At 41.7% G+C, this 19328-nt stretch overlaps 1 protein-coding gene across 3 annotated transcripts in view; it reads right to left on the bottom strand.

The window, feature by feature from the left end:
• Positions 1-19328, bottom strand: part of Ccpg1 (cell cycle progression 1) — a 32082-nt gene that overhangs the window by 4796 nt on the left and 7958 nt on the right. For 2 of the 3 annotated variants that reach the window (XM_051197937.1, XM_051197935.1), the window contains exons 2-7: positions 15967-16035; positions 12507-12627; positions 12116-12192; positions 9654-9852; positions 6856-7107; positions 1313-1434 (exon numbers count right to left, since the gene is read on the bottom strand). In XM_051197937.1, coding sequence (XP_051053894.1) covers positions 1313-1434; positions 6856-7107; positions 9654-9852; positions 12116-12192; positions 12507-12627; positions 15967-16026 — 831 coding nt within the window. In that variant the 5' untranslated portion in view covers positions 16027-16035. Of the gene's footprint in view, positions 1-1312; positions 1435-6855; positions 7108-9653; positions 9853-12115; positions 12193-12506; positions 12628-15966; positions 16036-19328 lie in introns of those variants that run through there. The other variant, XM_051197938.1, reaches the window with a different exon arrangement.

Here is a 19328-nt window from a genome sequence, read left to right as displayed (position 1 = left end):
ATAGATCAGAGATATGCCTCCCAAGTGCTGGGATTAAAGGTATAGGCCTCCACACTCAACAACTAAGATGTTTTACAGTTATCTACATTTGCCTTATATGAGTAAACAACAAAATCAGCCATTGGTACCTGCATAGCCCCAGACTCAGTACCAATGTGGATTAAAAAATATTCAGAAGGCAGCATGGTGTAGTGGTACATGCCTTTAATCCCAGCACTGAAATGCTACTATGTGTCAGTGTGTAAATCCAGAGTCTCCTGGAAACATCTCTATACAGAAGACAGCCTGAATCCTGGTAACATAATTAACTACTTCCCAAAATCCAAGTAAACTTGAATTCAAAAAACTAGAAGAAAATAATAGAATTTTACATGTAAAAAACAACTAACTGAAACAGTTGTTTCACTAACTTACTAACTCTTGGGGGGGGGGGGAGCAAGACCTAAGACTACTAAAACTATAGTTTACAAGATGGCTCAGCTGCCAGGCCTGATGACCTGAACTGGATTCCCTAGTACCTGATTGGTGGATTGCAGAGAACCAACTCCTGAAGTTATTTTTTATCTCTACATTTGCACCAAGCATGCAAAGCATGCACATGCACAGACACACACACACACACACACACACACACACCAATTTTAAAAGATCTTTTGAACCCAGGCACTGTTGGCACAAGCCTTTAATCCCAGCATTGGGGAGGCAGAGGCAGGTGGATCTCTGAGTTCTGAGTTTGAGGCCAGCCTAGTCTACAGAGTGAATTCCAGGACAGGCTCCAATATCCAAGAGCTACGGAGAAACCTTGGGGGGGAGGGGGAAGAACCTTTGAAGTTAGATCTGCTAGCCTTGCAGACCAATTTATAAAATGAATTGATCAGATTACTTCACTAACATGAGCGCCAAGAGAAGTTACATGATGCACACCAATGTGCCAACATTATTTTTCATTTTATTGTACTTACTTGTGTGTCTTAAATTCTGTCTGTAGGTAGTCATGTGGAGGTCAGAGGACAACTGTGGTCAGGCTTGATAACAAGTCCCTTTACCTGTTGAGCCATCTTACCCATCCCAGTTATTTACTGATTGATCTTTGCTGTTACTACGTCTAGGAAGCTCAACTGCTGGCTTCTACACTCTTCCTTCTTGGCTTTCTGAGGCCAAGGCTAGTCTTGAACTTGGCCTGATCTATACTATACTGCCTTAGTCCTCAAGTTCTAGTTCAGGGTTATAGTGTGCGCACACCCCACACCTAGCTCAAACAATTATCTCTACATCACTGTTGGTTATTTCTCAATGTTTAATTAATACGCACCTTGGAATCTAGAAAAGACTCTTGTTCCTGCTGGCATTGTGAGAGGTAGTCCTTCATATCAGTGAGCTCATCTCTGTGGATCTTACTGACTAACTGCTGGCGCTTCTGAATCTGAATTGTGCCTGAAATGAAAAATCATTAGGTATAGTATGACTGTCACTACTCAAAACTGCACAAAGCACTCAGGCTACCTAGCCACCTAAGGGTGTCACTCATCAAATGACAGCGAGTGCTAAAGCTCAGGCCAAGCACATTAATACTGTATGTTAACTCATTCAGCATGCATACAGGAACATTGAAGCAGTTCACTACCCTTCCAAAGGAAAAAAAAAACAAACAAACAAACAAACAAAAAAAAAACACAAGCCTCTTTAACAATAACAACAGCAACAGAAAGTTCTCATCTTGCTATACTGAAGGCGCTTGGCTTTTCATTGGGATCCCTGAAGTGTTTCAAACCTCTTTAAATACAGAAATAAACCATCAGTGGATTTCTTTTCCTACAAGTCAAGAATCAAAGAAAAATGAAAATGTTTCTTAATAATTTGCTTATGAGATACTGAAGTATGGCACAAGAAATATCTAACTACAAACATCCATCATTCTCAAAGTCGTCTTCTTCCTCTTCTTCATCCTCCTCTTCCTCTTCTTCTTTTTGAGACAGGGTCTTAAATCAATCATCTAGGGTGGCATCTACTCCTTATTTAGCTAAAGATGATCTTGAACAACTGATTCTCCTCCCTCTACTTCTTAAAGGCTAAGGTTACTTTTTTTTAAAATACACTTTTGGTGGGGGGAGGGGACACATGCATGCCACAACAAATATGGAGGACAGGACAACCTGTAGGAGCTGGCTCCCTCCTTCCCTTCATGGCTCTCAGGGATCAAACTCAGGTCATCAACTTGGAAATAAGCATTCTTAGTCACTGAGTCATCTTGCTGGCCCTCAAAGCCAATTCCTTTAACAATTTTGTAATAGGGCAATGGGAGAGCCTCTAGCTACCATCTGTAAAAGTGCTCAGTTCACTAACCAGTCCCTGGATAATTCCTTCATATTTGGCCTTAAATTCAAATGTTCTTTTGCCAAGACAAGCTGTTGTTTGCATGCTCCTCCTACATGTGTCATGCACAAGAAAATATATCACTAAACAAAAAGCACATCTGGTAGCTAACATATATAGTGGGCACAGGACTACACGCAGAAGTTTAAACATAGGTGTAACAATCCATTTTAATTCCTTCTATAGATCTTGAAACCCACTTTTGAACATCACTCAATATGGGAGTGGTGATTCAGCTCAGTGGTAGAGGGTCTAGCACCACATCTAGCTACTTTATTGTCTAGCAGGACTCTTCCCCTGGGAAACCCTCTACTTCTAATAGGAAGCAGCTAGCACACTTCCTAAACTTGACAGACTACCAATGCATGAGTCTAGGATGGAAACCTCACTGTACTAACAACCTCATTCCCCCTTCAATCTTACACTCAAAGGCCTTCAGCACTAATATATGGATTACAAAACTCCCAACCATCCCAGCTAACCTCTAACTTCTTGTGCTTCTTACTTTTTCTTTTTCACTGTTTTCAGCTGCTCAATAAACCAAATGTTCCCACAGTTAACATCCCATACTGTTCACTTTAAAAACACCTTTTTTCCCTATAATTCAGGCAGTCTTTGTTACTATTCCAAAAGGGATTATTAGAGTTTCAGTTGCTGGGTAATGTTCTATATTGTACGCTTACTAAAAGCCCATTCAAGGATGACTCAGTAAGCTCATACAGTTGTGGACTTCAATGCCTATTTGTGCTGTGTAACTTCCCATCTACTTACAGTTACAACCTCAGAAGAGCTGGACAGCCCGTCAACACCCCCATCTCCTGAGTGTGGAGAGATACGAAGAGCAAGGATGGATAAGCACTTCCTAAAATTCAGATGTACTTTTAGAATCTGAAGCATGTGAAACTGATGGGAGATGTCATTCTATAAATATGTTTCTCCTATTGGGTAATGAGTAAAGCACTGTTGGCCAATAGGAAAGGAAGATAGGAGGGACTAGGAGACAAGGAGGAAAGAGGAAGTAGTAGGGAGGAGTCAGCATGGAGAGACTGGAGAGAACAGAGTGTCGGTCCCTGTCTCCGGTAAGATGAGACCACATGGAAGTACTTAGATTAATAGAAATGGGTTAATATTTAAAACAGAGCTAACTGATAAGAAACAAGTAACAGGTCAACAGAATTATATCTAATACAGAGTCTCTGTGTGTTATTTGGGGCTGGTATGGCTCTGGGCCCAGGTCGGCAGGAAAAACCTTACTCCTAACATGAAACAGCTAAAGCACACTACCCTCTGCTTTCTTTTCTAGTACTGACAGGAAACCCCACACTTGATGGCTGTGCTCTGAGTACTGTTTATAGCAGGTGGCTGCTTGTGGACAGATGTTGGAGAATGTATCTTAGTATGGAGCTCACTATCCAGCACAGGATGAAGTTCTGTCCTGTAAGTGAGGATGGTGAAAGGCCACTGGGGTCAGGGCTCAGATTTAATGTGTGCACTCACTTCACATATTGCATCATCCAAGGTTCTCATGCTGTAATAAGGCTAATATGAGAATGTATAAGAAGATAATGTGTTAATTTTGTTAAAGCTAGCAAACAAGGAAACAAAATTTCTTGGATTTAAAATGACTGTTCTAAATGGTACTTCTTAAAAAATATTCCAAAGTCATGCAAATTGTGAAATTTCAGGGTAGTCTGTATTAACATTAAAGTTAATATCCAACTCTTGACTTTTAGTAAGAAAGAAGATTTTAGACCTTTTCCCTTGCTTCCTTCATGTTTACCTATAGGGAGGCAAAACACACACACAGAAACACTGACTCATTTGCTTCACCATTCAGAGAGGCAAGTATGCATCAGAACACATCTCACTAGAGTGGTTCAGGAAGGCCTAAGGGGTGAGAACTCCTTAGCTGAACAGAAAAAAAGCATACCAAACATGGACTGCCCCATCATTTAACTTCAGTATCATGCTCTCTATCAATGCTTTTACCACAATCATGAAAAAAATACATACTGTTGGAAAGAACGATCAAAATGCTAAGTTAATTGTAGATTATGTAGACCAAGAAAATTAGTAAACCTAAAAATAGTTTACATAGGCAGATGCAGCTCTGTGATTCTAAGACAAGCCTGGTATACATAATGAACTCTAGGCCAGCCAGAGCTACACAGTAAAGACCAGGACAGCTGCAGCTAGCCAGAGAGAACTCATCTCAGACAACAACAACAAAAGCTGTGAACTTGATGAGATCCGAGACATTTATTTCTGAAGTACACTATATTTTGATAGGTACACGTGGCAGTACAGGTCTGTAATCCCAGCACTCGGGAAACTGAGACCACAAGTCAGAGCTCAGCCTTGCTTACATAGTAATTCCATGCATCCAAAAAAAAAAAAAAAAAAAAAAAAAAATACTGAACTAGCCTGCAAGTTCAAAAGAACAGAATGGCAATGCTTCATTCTCAAACTGTACAAATACAGATCTTGTGCTAGCAAGATGTCAGGGAAGAGTGGATGTAGTGTAAGATCTGAGTTCCATTCCCAGAACCCACATAAAGAATAAAAGAATCCCAGAAATGTCTTCTGACATATGTCATAGCACATGCAGTAGTTAATTCTTCCTAAAAAATTTACAGGACTTAAAAGAATCATCAGTGAAATGCTTTTTTTTTTTTTTTTTTTTTTTTTTTTTTTTCTTTTTCTTTCTTTCGGTTTTTTAAGACAGAGTTTCTCTGTGTAGTCTTTACTGTCCTGGAACTCCCTCTGGAGATCAGGCTGGCTTCAAACTAATAGAAAAAGAAGGCAGCAAATGGGTATCACAGAACAATTCTTACATTCAACCTGTGGAGAAGCTATGCCATATGACTGCTTGCCAACACCTGTATGACTGTTTAAAATGATGAATTACAAAGCTGTAATTCATGACTGAGTGTCCAGAAAAAGATTCTCATATACATGCACTATTTAGAAGTCATTTACCTAACAAAGTAGTTTATTATAGATCAGCTGTACAAAGATTTGTAACTATACTAACAAAAGGAGACTCCTCAAAGTAGAAAGAATGGGCGCTAATTACTGAATATTTCAAATGCAATGCTTTTTGTTTTTCTTTTTTGAGATAGTATCACACACTGCTCAATGTTGTCCTGGAACTCTAGGCAACTCTCTTGCCTTATCAGTCTCTCAAGGGCTGGGATTATAGAGGTGAAACATAACCCTACCTACCACAATGTGACTAATTTGCTGGAATTTAAATACTACACAACAAATTATAACAATCTGCCCCAAGGTAAGCAGTTCAGGTTTGTTTCTTACTGTGAACCCAAGGTTTTCTTAAGTTGAGAATCTCGTGTCTAGTTCTCTTACATGATTACCATATATACCACATCCAACTTCAGATTTTTATTTTACTTTAGACGGGGTCTAAATAGCTGGATAATCTGGAATGGAACTTGTGAATCAGGTTGGCCTCAAGTTCAAAATCCTCTGCCTGTGTCTGGGATTAAAGGCATGCAACACCACTCCAGCATCTTCAGGTTTGTTTGTTTGTTTGTTTGTTTTTCTGAGACAAGGTTTCTCTGTGTAGTTTTGTAGCCTGTCCTGGAACTCACAATATAGACCAGGCTGGTCTCATTTTCAGAGATCCACCTGCCTCTGCCTCTGCCTCTCAAGTGCTGGGATTAAAGGTATGCACCACCACCACTCAGCCATCTTCAGGGTTTTGTTTTTATTTTGTGTTTTGTTTTTAATTTTAAGTGCATTGGTATTGAGTCACCTGGAACTGAAGCTACAGACAGTTGTGAGGTGCCATGTGGGTGCTGGGAACTGAACCTGGGTCCTCTGGAAAAGCAGTCAGTGCTCTTAACCACTGAGCCATCTTTCCAGCCCCGTCTTCATATTTTTTTTTTTTTTTTTAGGAGTGTTTTGCCTACATGTATATGGCTGTGCACTATGTGTACACAGTGCCCTAAAAGATCAGAAGAGGGTGATTCTTTGTAACTGGAATTATGAAACAGCCACCACATGAGTTAGGTGCTGGAGATTGAACATGAAACTTCTGGAATAGTCAGTAGTCATTAGCTATGCCCCTAACCACTGAGACAACTCTCCAGCCCTAACTCCCCAGCTTCAGACTTTTAATCTTCCAATCTAACTTTTAAAAACAAAACAAAGAAGCCACAAACATGTATGCTAATAGTCCTTACTCATACTTGAAAGTCTGATGTAGGAAATCAAAGGTTGGAGACTGGCCTGACCTTGTCACCCAAAAAAAAATTGTTAGGTTTTTTTTTTGGGGGGGGGGGGGGGCAGGGGACACACACACACAGGGTCTGGCTATGTTGCCTAGGCTAATGTCAAACTCCTGAATTTCAGCAATCCGCTATTCCACCTGAGTAAAGTAGATAGTAACCAACACTGACCTTTCTTCTGTGTGCCAATTTTGTCTTACTGCTATTTGCACAAGGTGTTTCTAAAACTTACCATAGAAATGTCCAAATCCCATGCTGACAGCAATCACCAAAGCTAGGATAACACACTTGTTGAGACCACCACTAAAGTAGCTTTTACTCGGCTCCTTGGAGGGTTCATCTTCTGGTTCAGCAAGTGGTGGCTCCTCAGACTCTGAGATAGAAACAGTCTTCTTCCTGTTGCGGCGGCGTCTCGGGGCTGGGCTGGGCTCATGGCTGGTGTCATCGCTACTGGATTCCTCATCACTAGGCTGAGATGAAAAGACTATTTTAAAAAGAAAAATGTTGATATTTAGGTGAATATTCTCCAAAAAGGCTTCAGAGTAAATTATGATTTATAATAATCATGCCCTTACATGCCCTTTTAAAACATAGAAAAGAAAACAGAAGCACAAACAAAAAAACACTGCTCATTTACCAACAGCAAACCAAGCACTGACTAACTGTAGTCTAACAAGGGTTACATGTGCCTGTGCCTGACACTCTGCTTCTCCAGCCCTTCTCAAAGCTCAGTCCTTCCTCACCTTATGATCTAGAACAGTTACTCTTGTAGTCTAGCTCAGTCTTATAGACAGAAACAAACATTTCAGTTAAGTAAAAAAGGAAGCCTGTCTTTTTCAATTTCACAGCTATGTGAAGGGACAGGAAGTATATAATTACTTCCTGGTCTGGTACAATAAATAGATGTGTCTTCCAGGTCCCTACCCCACCATGCAGGACCAAAGCACCACAGGTTCCTGAAGTTAGGTGAGGCCTTCCCTTCGACTGCCACTCTTACCAGAAGGTTGTTGATTTTACCCTCTGGTAAATATGTCAGCATGAGGAAGCGACTCAACAGCTATCCCTGATGCTAAGGCCCAATCTGGTGCTGCTTTTTCATGGAAAGAATAGTAAAGGACAAACCGAGGAAAGAAAAACTGTACAAAAACTACACCCCAGGAACACTCCCCTGAAAAATTGCAGCTTTTTGCATGTCACTTAACTCCACTCCATATTTCAACAAATTATTGACAAGAACACTTGGTAATGATCTCTATAGGCCAGTTAGAAGGGTAAGATGTGGACTTGATTTAACACCAAGCTCCAAAACAGCACACACTCATGCACCAAAAATGCCAGCCTTTTAGAAAATACACTGTTCATGCCACAGGAAAGCTGGGTCTATAATGCTTTCTAAAGATCAAGCGCAGAGGATTTAGTTCCTGTTCACATGACAACAAAGAGAAACCATCACATAGCTTAATACTTAGTGACATGGGAGCCACCAAGAGGATTACTGTATCGTGACCCTCAGGCCCAGCACAGGTCTGGTTATTCTTGATCACTGGTTTTCATAAGATGACACTGCCTTAGCCGTGAGGTACATTTCTTAGATAAAAAGAGAGAGGAAGACTTAAGCCAAGCATTGCATAATATAAGGGCATTCATATCATGGCTGGGGTACTAAAGTCATTTTCTGACAGATTCACAGTAAGTAAAGGTAAAGAAATGTCTCCACACCTTTATATACTAATATGTAATGCCTTCGTATATGAAGAGCCCACCCTATGGATATTGAGGGATTAACTACCTAATGCGTTCATCTTCAACTCATATATGTAATAGTGGCAATATCTCAGCCCACAATCTGAGCAGCAAGCGATGCGGTGGCATGCAGTAAGCTCGGCCAGCCTGTCCACGGGAACTCTGGGTTCAAGAGTCTCAGAAGCACTCAGCATCACAATAGTAAGTGTGACTAGGCCCAGCTGAGAAGCCCCTCAGCATCAGTCACGCCACCTTGGAAAGTGAGCTGGCTAGGAACACGGAGTTTCAGCTGATCATCCCATCCCCTTATGCATTCAGGAATCTTCCACAGCTTCTCCCACCACCTTTCTTTTGTGAATAAACAGGAAAAATGTATAAAGCTTTATTGTAACTAATAAAGGAAGAAAACCAAAAATACAGCTTTCATCAGTTAACACTGTTGTCTATGTGAGATTAAAATCCAATGACTGTTTCTTTAGAAACACACACAACACGAACTTCCCTATAGCTGCCACCTTTGCCTTCTGAGAAGGCTGCTCAATGGAAGGCAGCAGTTTTCTTAAACAAAGGAAGGCTGCACACCTATTAGAATCATACAGAAACATGAAGCTGAAAAGCTGTAAGGAAAAAAAGAATAAGAGAGAACAGAACCAAGTAACTGAGATTAAATCATCCAACCATGCCTGACTGTATAGCATTTTCAGTGTATCTCTAATTTATCATTTTAAAACATTTTCTTTATATAAGCAATTTTGATGGGAAGGATCTAAGTTTGAGGCCAGCCCAATCTATATAGGCATCCAGAACTATGCAGAGAAACCCTGTCTTGGAAAAACAAAGACAAACATCTCAAAACAAAACAAAAAGAGAAGAATTGTGGGAGCTGGGAATGGTAACACATGCCTATAACAATTGCTGCCAAAACTGAGCCCAGGCTGGGCTACACAGTGAGTATAACAGCAGCCAGAGTTTCAGAGCTAGACCCTACTATAAATACACCCTAGTCAGGCAGTCAATCAACCAAATGTCAAAAGCCAAATGCGTCCTTTGAGGACTTGAGACTTTAATAAACTGTAGCAGAGTAAGTTTGCCTAGAATGTGCCCTATCTGGGTTTAGTCCCAGGTCCACGCCCTCCCACAGTAATGTAGCAAAGAAAGAACAGGCAGACTACTGTGACAAACTTGACCAAGATTCTCTTTCGTTTTGGAGAAATCATTTTAAGAACTGGAGCTAGAAAACAAGCCATTAAATCAGATGTCAGAGTTCGCTGCAGCAACAGCTCCTACCAGATTCTGGCTGGCAGAAGGTGTACTGGCTACTGGAGGAAGAACCCATGTTAAAGTCTTCAGAGCTGGGTGCTTCTTTTATTATAAGTTCCTGGTTCCCCATTTCTTCCAGTTTAGGTGGTTCAAGTGTAACAATATCAGAATCATCACTGGTAGTTCCAAAATACGTATTGTCTTCGGGGGAAGTTGCCTCCTCCACCTAAGGAACCAGATTTTATAGGCATTATGCTCAGTAATTTTGAATCTTAAATTTTCTTGGCAGTTCAAAATTCATGACACCTAGTTTTATTCCTTTTCCGTTCTCCCCCCTTCCCTTTGATTTTCAGTATGAGGGATGGAGCCCAGGGCTTTGGGCACTCTGTGCTTCAGGTCTACCCCTGAACACCTCGGCTAGCCCTGAAAGAAATGGTTTCTATCCAACAGTATTAGGTTCCACTTTAGTTTGGGACCTAAAAGCCTTCCATAATGCTAACAATTAGATGAGACTCCTGTCTCCACCCACCGAGCTTCAAAAGTTGAAGAGATTTCTCTGCTCCCTCCATAACCACAGGACCCCAATAATTTACTCACTTCTCCAGTTCCGTGACTTCGCTGCCACAAAACACATGGCCACGGAGCAAGCAACAGGCTGATCCCACTAGAGTCTGAACCCGCCCCCAAAATCATTACAATTTAGGCTGGTCGCACACCTTTAATCCCAGCACTCAGGGGACAAAGGCAGGTGGAGCTCTGAGTTGGAGCCCACCCTACTCTACATAATTGAGTTCCAGGTCAGCCAAGCTATGTAGAAAGACCCTGCCTCCAAAACAAATCAAAATAACAAACAAATCATTTATATCTGATCAGCTCTGAGGAGATGAGGAAAATGTTGTTTGACAAGCACAAATCACGATGTCATTTGGCCATTCCCTTTCTGTCATCCAAAACCATGGCATTTGTTCCCTATAAAGAATTGGCAAAAGGTACCATACTAAAGCAAAGAGCAATCATCACACACAAAATCAGTTATTAGCACCTTCATCTTGGACTTTCCAGCCTCTAAAATTAAAACTGTTTTTAATAACTTTTTGGGGGGGTGCATATGGCAATCAGAAGACATCTTGCCAGCCTCAATTCTCGCCTACCATGTGAATCCTGAGAACTGAACTCAGGTCAGACTTGACAGCAAGTGCCATCCCACTGCTGAAGGATCTCATCAACACTAAAGCTTTATTTATTTATTTATTTACTTACTTACTTACTTACTTACTTATTTATGTGGGGGGAGGGTGCCGTGTATCTGCTCAAGTGTGTGCACAGACCAGAAGAGGGCATCAGATCCCTTGGAGCTATCAGATCCCTTGTAGCTATAGTTACACATTTTTGTGGGACACCCAGCTTATTCCATGTGTGGTGAAATCAGAACCCAAGTGTTATGAGTAGTTTTTTTCGATGGCCTGGTCCCAGAGCCACACCAGCCCCAAATAACAGAGAGACGCTATATTAGATATAATGCTGTTAGCCTGTTACTAGCATTTCTTATTGGCTAGCTCTATCTAAATATTAACACATTTCTATTAATCTAAGTATTTCTACATGGTCTTACCTTACCGGAGAGAGGGGCCGGCATTCTGCTCTCCCCATCCTACATCTTAAATCGCTTCTCTACTTCTCTCCTCCTTGTCTCCTAGTCCCACCTATCTTGCTTTCCTATTGGCCAACAGTGCTTTATTCATTAACTAATACGAGAATATTTACAAAATGACATCTCCCATCACCCAAGTCCTCATGATTAAGTAGCAGGCACTCATAACCACTAAGCCATCTTTTCAAGCCCGTTCAGAAATGAGTTATTTTTTTCTTTATGTCATCCAATCTCAGCACCAAGGAACTAAAATACTAGGGAAAGATTTATCTAGCTAAGTGGCTTTATTCAAAGGCAACTCCAACAGACAATATTTAACTTGTTATCAAATTTAAAAGTTAACTTTTATTTTAGACATTTACTCAGTAAAATCTGAATATATAATGAATGAAACCAATTTCCAAAAACAATCACAATATAGATTAAAAGAATAGTTGTTTAGCTGAGGAGTGGTGGTACCCACCTTTAATCCCAGCACTCAGGAGGCAGAGGCAGCCAGATCTTTGAGTTCAAGACCAGCCTGGTCTACAGAGCAAGTTCCAGGACAGTCTCCAAAGCTACACAAAAACTCTGTCTGGAAAACCAAAAAAATAATTGTTCTTTAAACAAAACACTAACTTATCTTCTAGTCACAATAAAGTCTGTGTGTGAGAGTAACCTAGGGGAAGGCACTTGCTTAGTGTGCTGTTCTGAAACCCAGCAGAAGTTAACTTTAACCTTAAAGCTGACTGATTTTTTTACACTAAATTTTCTTGTAATTTAGGTAAGAATTGAATGCTTAGCCATAAACAGGAGAAAAGTGCTTATCAAATATCCACGGAACAAAATAAAAGTTTACCTCGATTGCTGACTTGGTTTCTCCCACTGATGACAACCTAGTCTCTGCCACCGAAGACATGCTGTTTGCACTGCTTTCTGGTATAAAACCAAGATCAATAAACAGCGTTATTTCTTTGAAAACACTTTGCTTGTGTGGCTGACATTACATCAATCACTCTGCTCTTGCTAACAAATTTCAATTACTTGAAAGTGTGAGGGGACAATTTCACACAAGGAATGTAACTCATTAATGGCTCTCAGGTGTCAGAAGCCTCTAACTAATCTCAGATACTTGATGACAGGTTTCCAGCTTCCCACAAGCCCGCTGAACATTCTAGGATAAGACCATTCCAATGGCAACCAATGATGATACCTTCATCCCCAAGAAAAGGAACAGGAACTTAACTTACCTCCACCTCCAGGGCCCACATGAAGAACTTGCAGTTCCTCTTGCTCTAATGAGGAACATTCTAGAGTCAGTTCACAGCTGTCACTGGCTGTGGCAGAATTCATGATCTCTACATCAGAACCCTAGGGGAGAGTGGTAAGTATTAATTTAGGTATTGGACTGATTTGATGACATAAAGTCTCTAATGCTACCACACTACAAATATCATCTATCCTAATATAAGCCTATAGAAGGGAATTGCAGAATGGAGTCACAAGCTTCAAGCCCATGTCAAATGAACACAAACAGAATGAACAAAATATTTGGTATCAAATTAAATATTGTCAGTTGGATTTACCTTTTAAATAAAGCTACTTGGCCAGATAATCTTCCCATGGTCCTAGAGAGATGGCTCAGAGGCTAAAAGCTAAACTCCGAGTGCTAAGTATCTGTACTGTGGGGTCTGGAGAGATATCTCAGGAGTTAAGAGTACCTGTTCTTCCAGAGGACCCAAGTTTAATTCCCAGTACCCGCAGGGTGGCTCACAATTGTAACTCCAGTCCCAGGAGAACCAACACTCTGTTCTAGCATCCTCAGGCACTGTGTGCACATGGTCCACACAAATATTTATATGAATAAAATAAAAATTTTAAAAGATTGCCTGCACTGGCAGCAAAATGGAGTCTCAGGCAGGTTTAGATCCGGTTTGCAGACTGCATGGGATGGAGGCTCTGGACTAAATCAGAATAAGAAAATAAGGATAAAATACAGCCAAGAGACCTTAGCAAGCAAGAGAAGGACTTAGAGGAATTTACAGAAGAGAGGACATAAAATCCTAAAAACAAAAGGGAAACTGATGAGGCTACTCAAATCTGAGCAAGTGAGGCTGCACTGACTTCTATTCTGAAAACAAACACCAGTGGGAGAAATATGTCAATGATTATAACATTCTAGTTACACAAATTCACAGTATATGTATCGTTCCTCATTGCAAAACTGGCTTTGTGACTATACTCAATTCAGCCTTGACTACAGTGTAAGCTCCACATCATCCACAACTAGATCCTGTCTTCAAAACCAGTACCAAAAAGTAAAGGCTGTTGGGGTTGGAGAGATAGCTCAGCAGTTTAGAACACTGGCTGCTCTTCCAGAGACCCAGGTTCAGTTCCCAGCATCGACATGTGGCTCAAATTTCTGTATTTCCAGTCCCAGAGACTTTGACATCATCCTCTGGTCTCCAAGGGCACTGTATATACATGGTATGAAGACATACATGCAGGCAGGCAAAATACGACACATATATAATAATAATAATAATAATAATAATAATAAAGGAGAGGGCACTGACAACTGGGTGCTCAGAAATCAAGGCAGCAGGATCAGAAGCTGGAGGTCAAACCTGGGCTGTGTGGTAATGTAGAGGCTATCCTAAATTACACAGTAAAATGATGATCTGCCCTCCACCCCTGAATGAAAAGAATGTACCACAAAAATTACGTAAGAATGTAGTTGTAAAGGCAGAGCCTGACAAATAATAAAGTCAACACCTCAAAGTTAAGGGAAGTCCCAGTGATGACACACACCTTTAATCCAGCACGTGGGAGGGCGGTCTTTTTGAACTTTTTTTAATGTGCATTCATGTTCTGCTATGGGTGTTGGGTCCCCTGGGACTGGAGTCACAGACAGCTGTGAGTTGCCATGTGGATGCTGGGAATTGAACCTGGGTCCTCTGGAAGATCAGCCAGTGCTCCCAATGGCTAAGCCATCTCTTCAGCCCCCCTCTTTGGACTTTTAAACAGGACTGAATACATTTTGCATTATATTATGGCTGCAAGCCTTTGGGGCCAAGGAATAGAATGTGGTGGTTTGAATAGGTCATATTCCCCACAGATTCATGTATTTGAAAGATTGGGACAGAGGGAGTGGCACAATTAGATGTAACCTTGCTGGAGTAGGTGTGGCCTTGTTGGAGGAAGTGTCACTGTGGAGGAGGGTTGAGGACTCATATATGCTCAAGCTATGCCCTGCAACAGATTCCTTCTGCTGCCAGTGGATCAAGTTGTAGAACTCTCAGCTCCTTCTCCAGCATCATGTCTGTGTGCACACTGCCCTGTTCCCCACCATGACATTAACAAACTAAACCTCTAAAACTGTAGGCCAGCCCAATTAAATGTTTCCCATTGTAAGAGTTGCTGTGGTCAGCCAGGCAGTGGTGGCACATGGCTTTAATCCCAGCAGCAGGCAGAGGCAGGAGACTCTCTGTGAGTTCCAGGCCAGCCTGGTCTACACAGAGCAAGTGCCAGGACAGGCTCCAAAGCTACACAGAGAAACCCTGTTACTGAGATCAGCATCTCTTCACAGCAAAAGAAATCCTAAAACAAGCCAGGCGTTGGTGGCGCATGACATTAATCCCAGCACTTGAGAAGCAGAGGCAGGGAGATCTCTGTGAGTTCGAGACCAGCCTGGACTACAGAGTGAGTGCCAGGACAGGCTCGAAAATAATACAGAGAAACCCTGTTTCAAAAAAAGAAAAAAAAAAAAAAAGAAAGAAAGAAAAGAAAAAGTAAAAAAGAAAAAAGAAAAGAAAAGAAATCCTAAGACATTAAGTTGGTATGAGGAGTGTGATGTTCAAGGCCAGCCTGCAGCCTGGTCTACAAAGTGAGTTCCAAAACAGCCAGGGCTACTCTGAGAAATCCTGTCTCAAAAAACAAACAACAACAAAAACAAAAGAAAAAGTTAAGGAACATCAGCTGGATTAATACAGAAGATGCTGGACTGCAGTGTTCATCAGGGTATCCAAAATCCTGGATGCTACTCTCTCGGGAAGCATCCTCTTGATTATGAACAAATGTGGTTCTCCACACATGCAAATCTAAACACATACTTTTTTTTAGTAAATCCTGAAATTCATAAGGAAAAAGAGACTGGTTATGTGCCATACCTCTAATCCACCTGGGAGGCTGAGGCAGGAAGGCTGCCTTGAATTTCAGGCCAGCCTACATGATAGAGTGAGACTTTTTCAATCATCTCTGCACTTGGAAGGGCTGTTGGGAATTCGAGGCCAATTCTGGCCATCCAAAGATAGTTACACAGTGAGACTAATTTCTCAAAACCACAAAACAAAAACATACCAAAAAAAAAAACCCCCCAAACCCTAGGTGTGCTGGCACCTGCCTTTCATCCCAGGCTCTTGAGGCTGAGAGAAGATCCTAGATTCAAGATGATCAGCATGAGCCACATACAGAATCCAAAGCCACCTAGGGCAACTTATTAAGACCCCATCTCAAAGTTATTGTTGTTTAAAAAAGAAAGAGATTAGGGCTGTATGTAGCTTAATGGTATTTTAGCAGCCAAGTTTAATATGCTTGGGGAAACACCCAAACTATACACAAAGGAACCTATGGCTTACATGTTTAAAAAAAACACTCACTGACCTCCATAAAGCAGTTCTGTTGCTGCTAACAATGTATTAGAGAACATACCTCATGATTGATGACAGTCCAACCACAAGATGAGTCACTGTCGCTGGAATTTTCAGACATTTTCCAGGTCTACAAACACAAGAACTTTAGTAAAATATGTGATACATTTTTTTATTTTTTAAGATTTATTTCTTTATTATGTATACAGTGTTCTGCCTGTATGTATGTTTGCACGCCAGAAGAGGGTACCAGACCTCATTATAGATGGTTGTGAGCCATCATGTGGTTGCTGGGAACTGAACTCAGGATCTCTGGAAAAACAGCCAGTGCTCTGAACCTCTGAGCCATCTCTCCAGCTGGGGACATTTCTTAAATGTCTATAAAAGCTCTACATGACACAGCATAAAACCTCCAAGTGATATTAGACAACCCCCACAAGTTTTCTACACTGGGCATATGACCGTACATGTGTTAATAAACCAACCAAACTGCTCCTGGGAACCCTCCTGAACCAACCAAGGCAATTGCAAAGCTGTGCTGCTGCAAACAACAGAAGTCAGAGCTGAAGGGCAAACAAAAGAGTGTCTGGAATCTACTGTGGGATAATCTTTTTATATACTGTGAAGATGTCTCAGCCAAGGAGCCTTCTGATTGGTTTAGTGGCTAATTAGGAGAGGACAGACAGGACTTCAAGGAAAAGATAGGAACTCTGGGAAGAAGAGAGGGGAACTCACCATGGAGACACAGAAAATATAGAGAGGTACAAGCCACATGGTAGACTATAGATTAATATAACCAGGTTAATTTATATTTTAAGAGCTAGTTGAGCGCAAGCTTTCATATTTCACCCTACTCTAGCTAGCACAGGCTAGTCTTGAACCCTCAATTCCCCTACCTGTCTCCAGAATGCTAGGATTACTGGCGTACACGACCATGCCATGCTTTGAGAATCCAACTAGCTTCTGGCACTGCAGACACTATGAAAGTGTCCGATCCAACCTGAAGGCTGTGGTTACAAGAAAGCTGCATCCAGGGGCTAGGACACAGCCCAGCTGGAAGCATGCCTAGCTAGAGCTGATTTCCAGTACCATGTGAACTAAGCATGCTGGCATCCACCTGTAATCCTAGCACTTGAGCTGGAGACAGAGCATGAGAAGTTCAAGGTCACTCATGGCTACACAGTAAGTTCCAGGCCAACCTGGTATACAAGACACTCCTTTACAAGTCAGAAGTCACCCCACCCTCTGTTCTGCTCCAAGAATAGCTAGTTTGCAATGACCTTCCCAAGACTCCTGGACAGCCATGCATGGTACTCTTCAGTCCCAGGAGGCAGCACTAGGAAAGCTGAGGTTGGAAGGCTACCAACTGTAAGCCAGCCTAGGATTCACAGTAAGATAGTCCAAGACTGGGAAGGAGGGGAAGAAAGAGGGAAGACGGCAGGGTGGAGGCAGGCAGGCTTCCTTAACCATCAGCCTCCATAAATTCTGATTGTTTTTGGAGAGCTTGAAGGGTAGGAAACATTCCTTCTATGAATCATCCTTAAGAACTGCCTTGTGCTAGCCAGGTGGTAGTAGCCCACACCTTTAATTCCAGCACTCAGAAAGAAGGCAGAGACAGGCAGATCTCTACAGAGTGAGTTCCAAGATAGCCTTCAAAGCTACAGAGAAAGCCTGTCTCAAAAAACAAAAATGAAGCAAATAAACAGAAACCTACTTGTGCTATCCCAGAAGTGGTGGCGCACTCCTTTAATCCCAGCACTCAGGAAGCAGAGGCAGGTGGATCTCTGCAAGTTTGAGGTCAGCTTGGTCTACAGAGTGAGTTCCAGGACAGCAAGAACACACTGAGACCCAGTCTAGAAAAGCAAAGAATGTAACACAAGGCTAAACTTTCCTCATTAACTACAACAGTTACCTGGTATGATGACATCCCACCACATTGTCCCTAAAAAGCTACATTTTACTATACAGAAGGCAGTGTTTCTATTTCCTTATCTTCTAGAATTAGACACGAGGGAGAAGAATGTGGGCACTGTTATCTCACAGTTCTGTGATTCCAAGCAGGCCATAGGCTGAGGTAGGTAAAAGCAAAGTGCTGCTGGGCTGTCCGTGAAAACCTCACTCTCTTCACTGCTCAGACTCTGACTCTAAGCACAGGCCTGTAACTCCAGCTATCCAGGAGGCTAAGGGAGAGGAGCAGGAAGTTTAAGGTCAGCCTGAGCTATAAGTTTAAGTTCAAGATCAGCCTGAGCAGTTTTGTGAAGTTGTGTTTTTTTCTTCTGAAAATTCTGTGTATTTTTGTATGTGTGTATATGTGTCTTGCCTCACATATGTATGTGTCTCACATGCAGGCTTGGTGTCCATAGAGCCTGGATCTCCTAGAGCAGGCTACATGTGGGTACCTGGATCCTCTCCATGAGCAGGAAGAGCTCTCAACCACTGAGAAATCACTCTAGTGCCTCCTCTTTTTTTTTTTAACTTTTAAAAAACATAATTTTGTGTGTGTGTGTGTGTGATTGTTTTGCCTGCATGTGTATCTGTTTGCTACATATGTGGCTGGTGCCTAGAGGTTAGAAGGATGGGATCCCCCGGAAATGGAGGTACAGGTGGTTGTGAGCTGCCATGTGGGCAGCTTGGTCCTCTGCAAGAGCAGAGCCATCTCTCCAGCCCCCTAGCTCCTCCTCTTTAAAATTTTCATATATGGCTGGGCTGGAGAGATAGCTCAATGGTTAAGAGCACTGTCTGCTCTTCTAGAGGACCCCTGTTCAATTCCCAGCACCCACATGGCAGCTTACAACTGTCTGTAACTCTAGTTCCAGGGGATCTGGTGCCTTCACACCAATGCACATAAATAAATTATTTTTTAATGTCATATATTGCTTTACAGGTTAACATAAATAAATAGGGTTTAGAGAGTATGATGTGACTTAGTTGTAGAGCAACTCTTCAAATGCACCTGGCACGTGGTTCAGTCCAATTCAGTTTGGGTACTCAAAACACAAATTTTTTGGTGGAAGGTGGTTTGAGACAAGTCTATGTAGACATTAATAGCCTAGAACTTGCTGTATAAACTAAGCTAGCCTAGAATTTGTGATCCTCCTGCATGAGCTTTCCAATGCTGAGACTATGTCACTTCTAACTCTAATTTTTAAATAGCTGTGTTAATTATAGGTATTCTTTGTACTTGTGGTATTCATGCATGCACATACACACATACAGATGCCAGGACAGTAATGAATAGCATTCCTTGCTCTTTTAAGACAGTCTCTTTTAGGAAGGGTCATGCACTCCTTTCATCACAGCCTGGTCTACAAGAGCCAGAGCTGTATAGTGACATTTAATCTCAAAGGGGGGGGGGGCAATAACAAAACTGACTTGAATTGTGCCAAGTAGGCCAAGTAGGCTAAACTGATTGACCAGCTAACT

The sequence above is a fragment of the Phodopus roborovskii genome, unplaced genomic scaffold (genome assembly GCF_943737965.1).
Source record: "Phodopus roborovskii unplaced genomic scaffold, PHOROB, whole genome shotgun sequence".
Classification (NCBI taxonomy): domain Eukaryota; kingdom Metazoa; phylum Chordata; class Mammalia; order Rodentia; family Cricetidae; genus Phodopus; species Phodopus roborovskii.
This window is presented reverse-complemented; position numbering and strand designations above follow the sequence as displayed.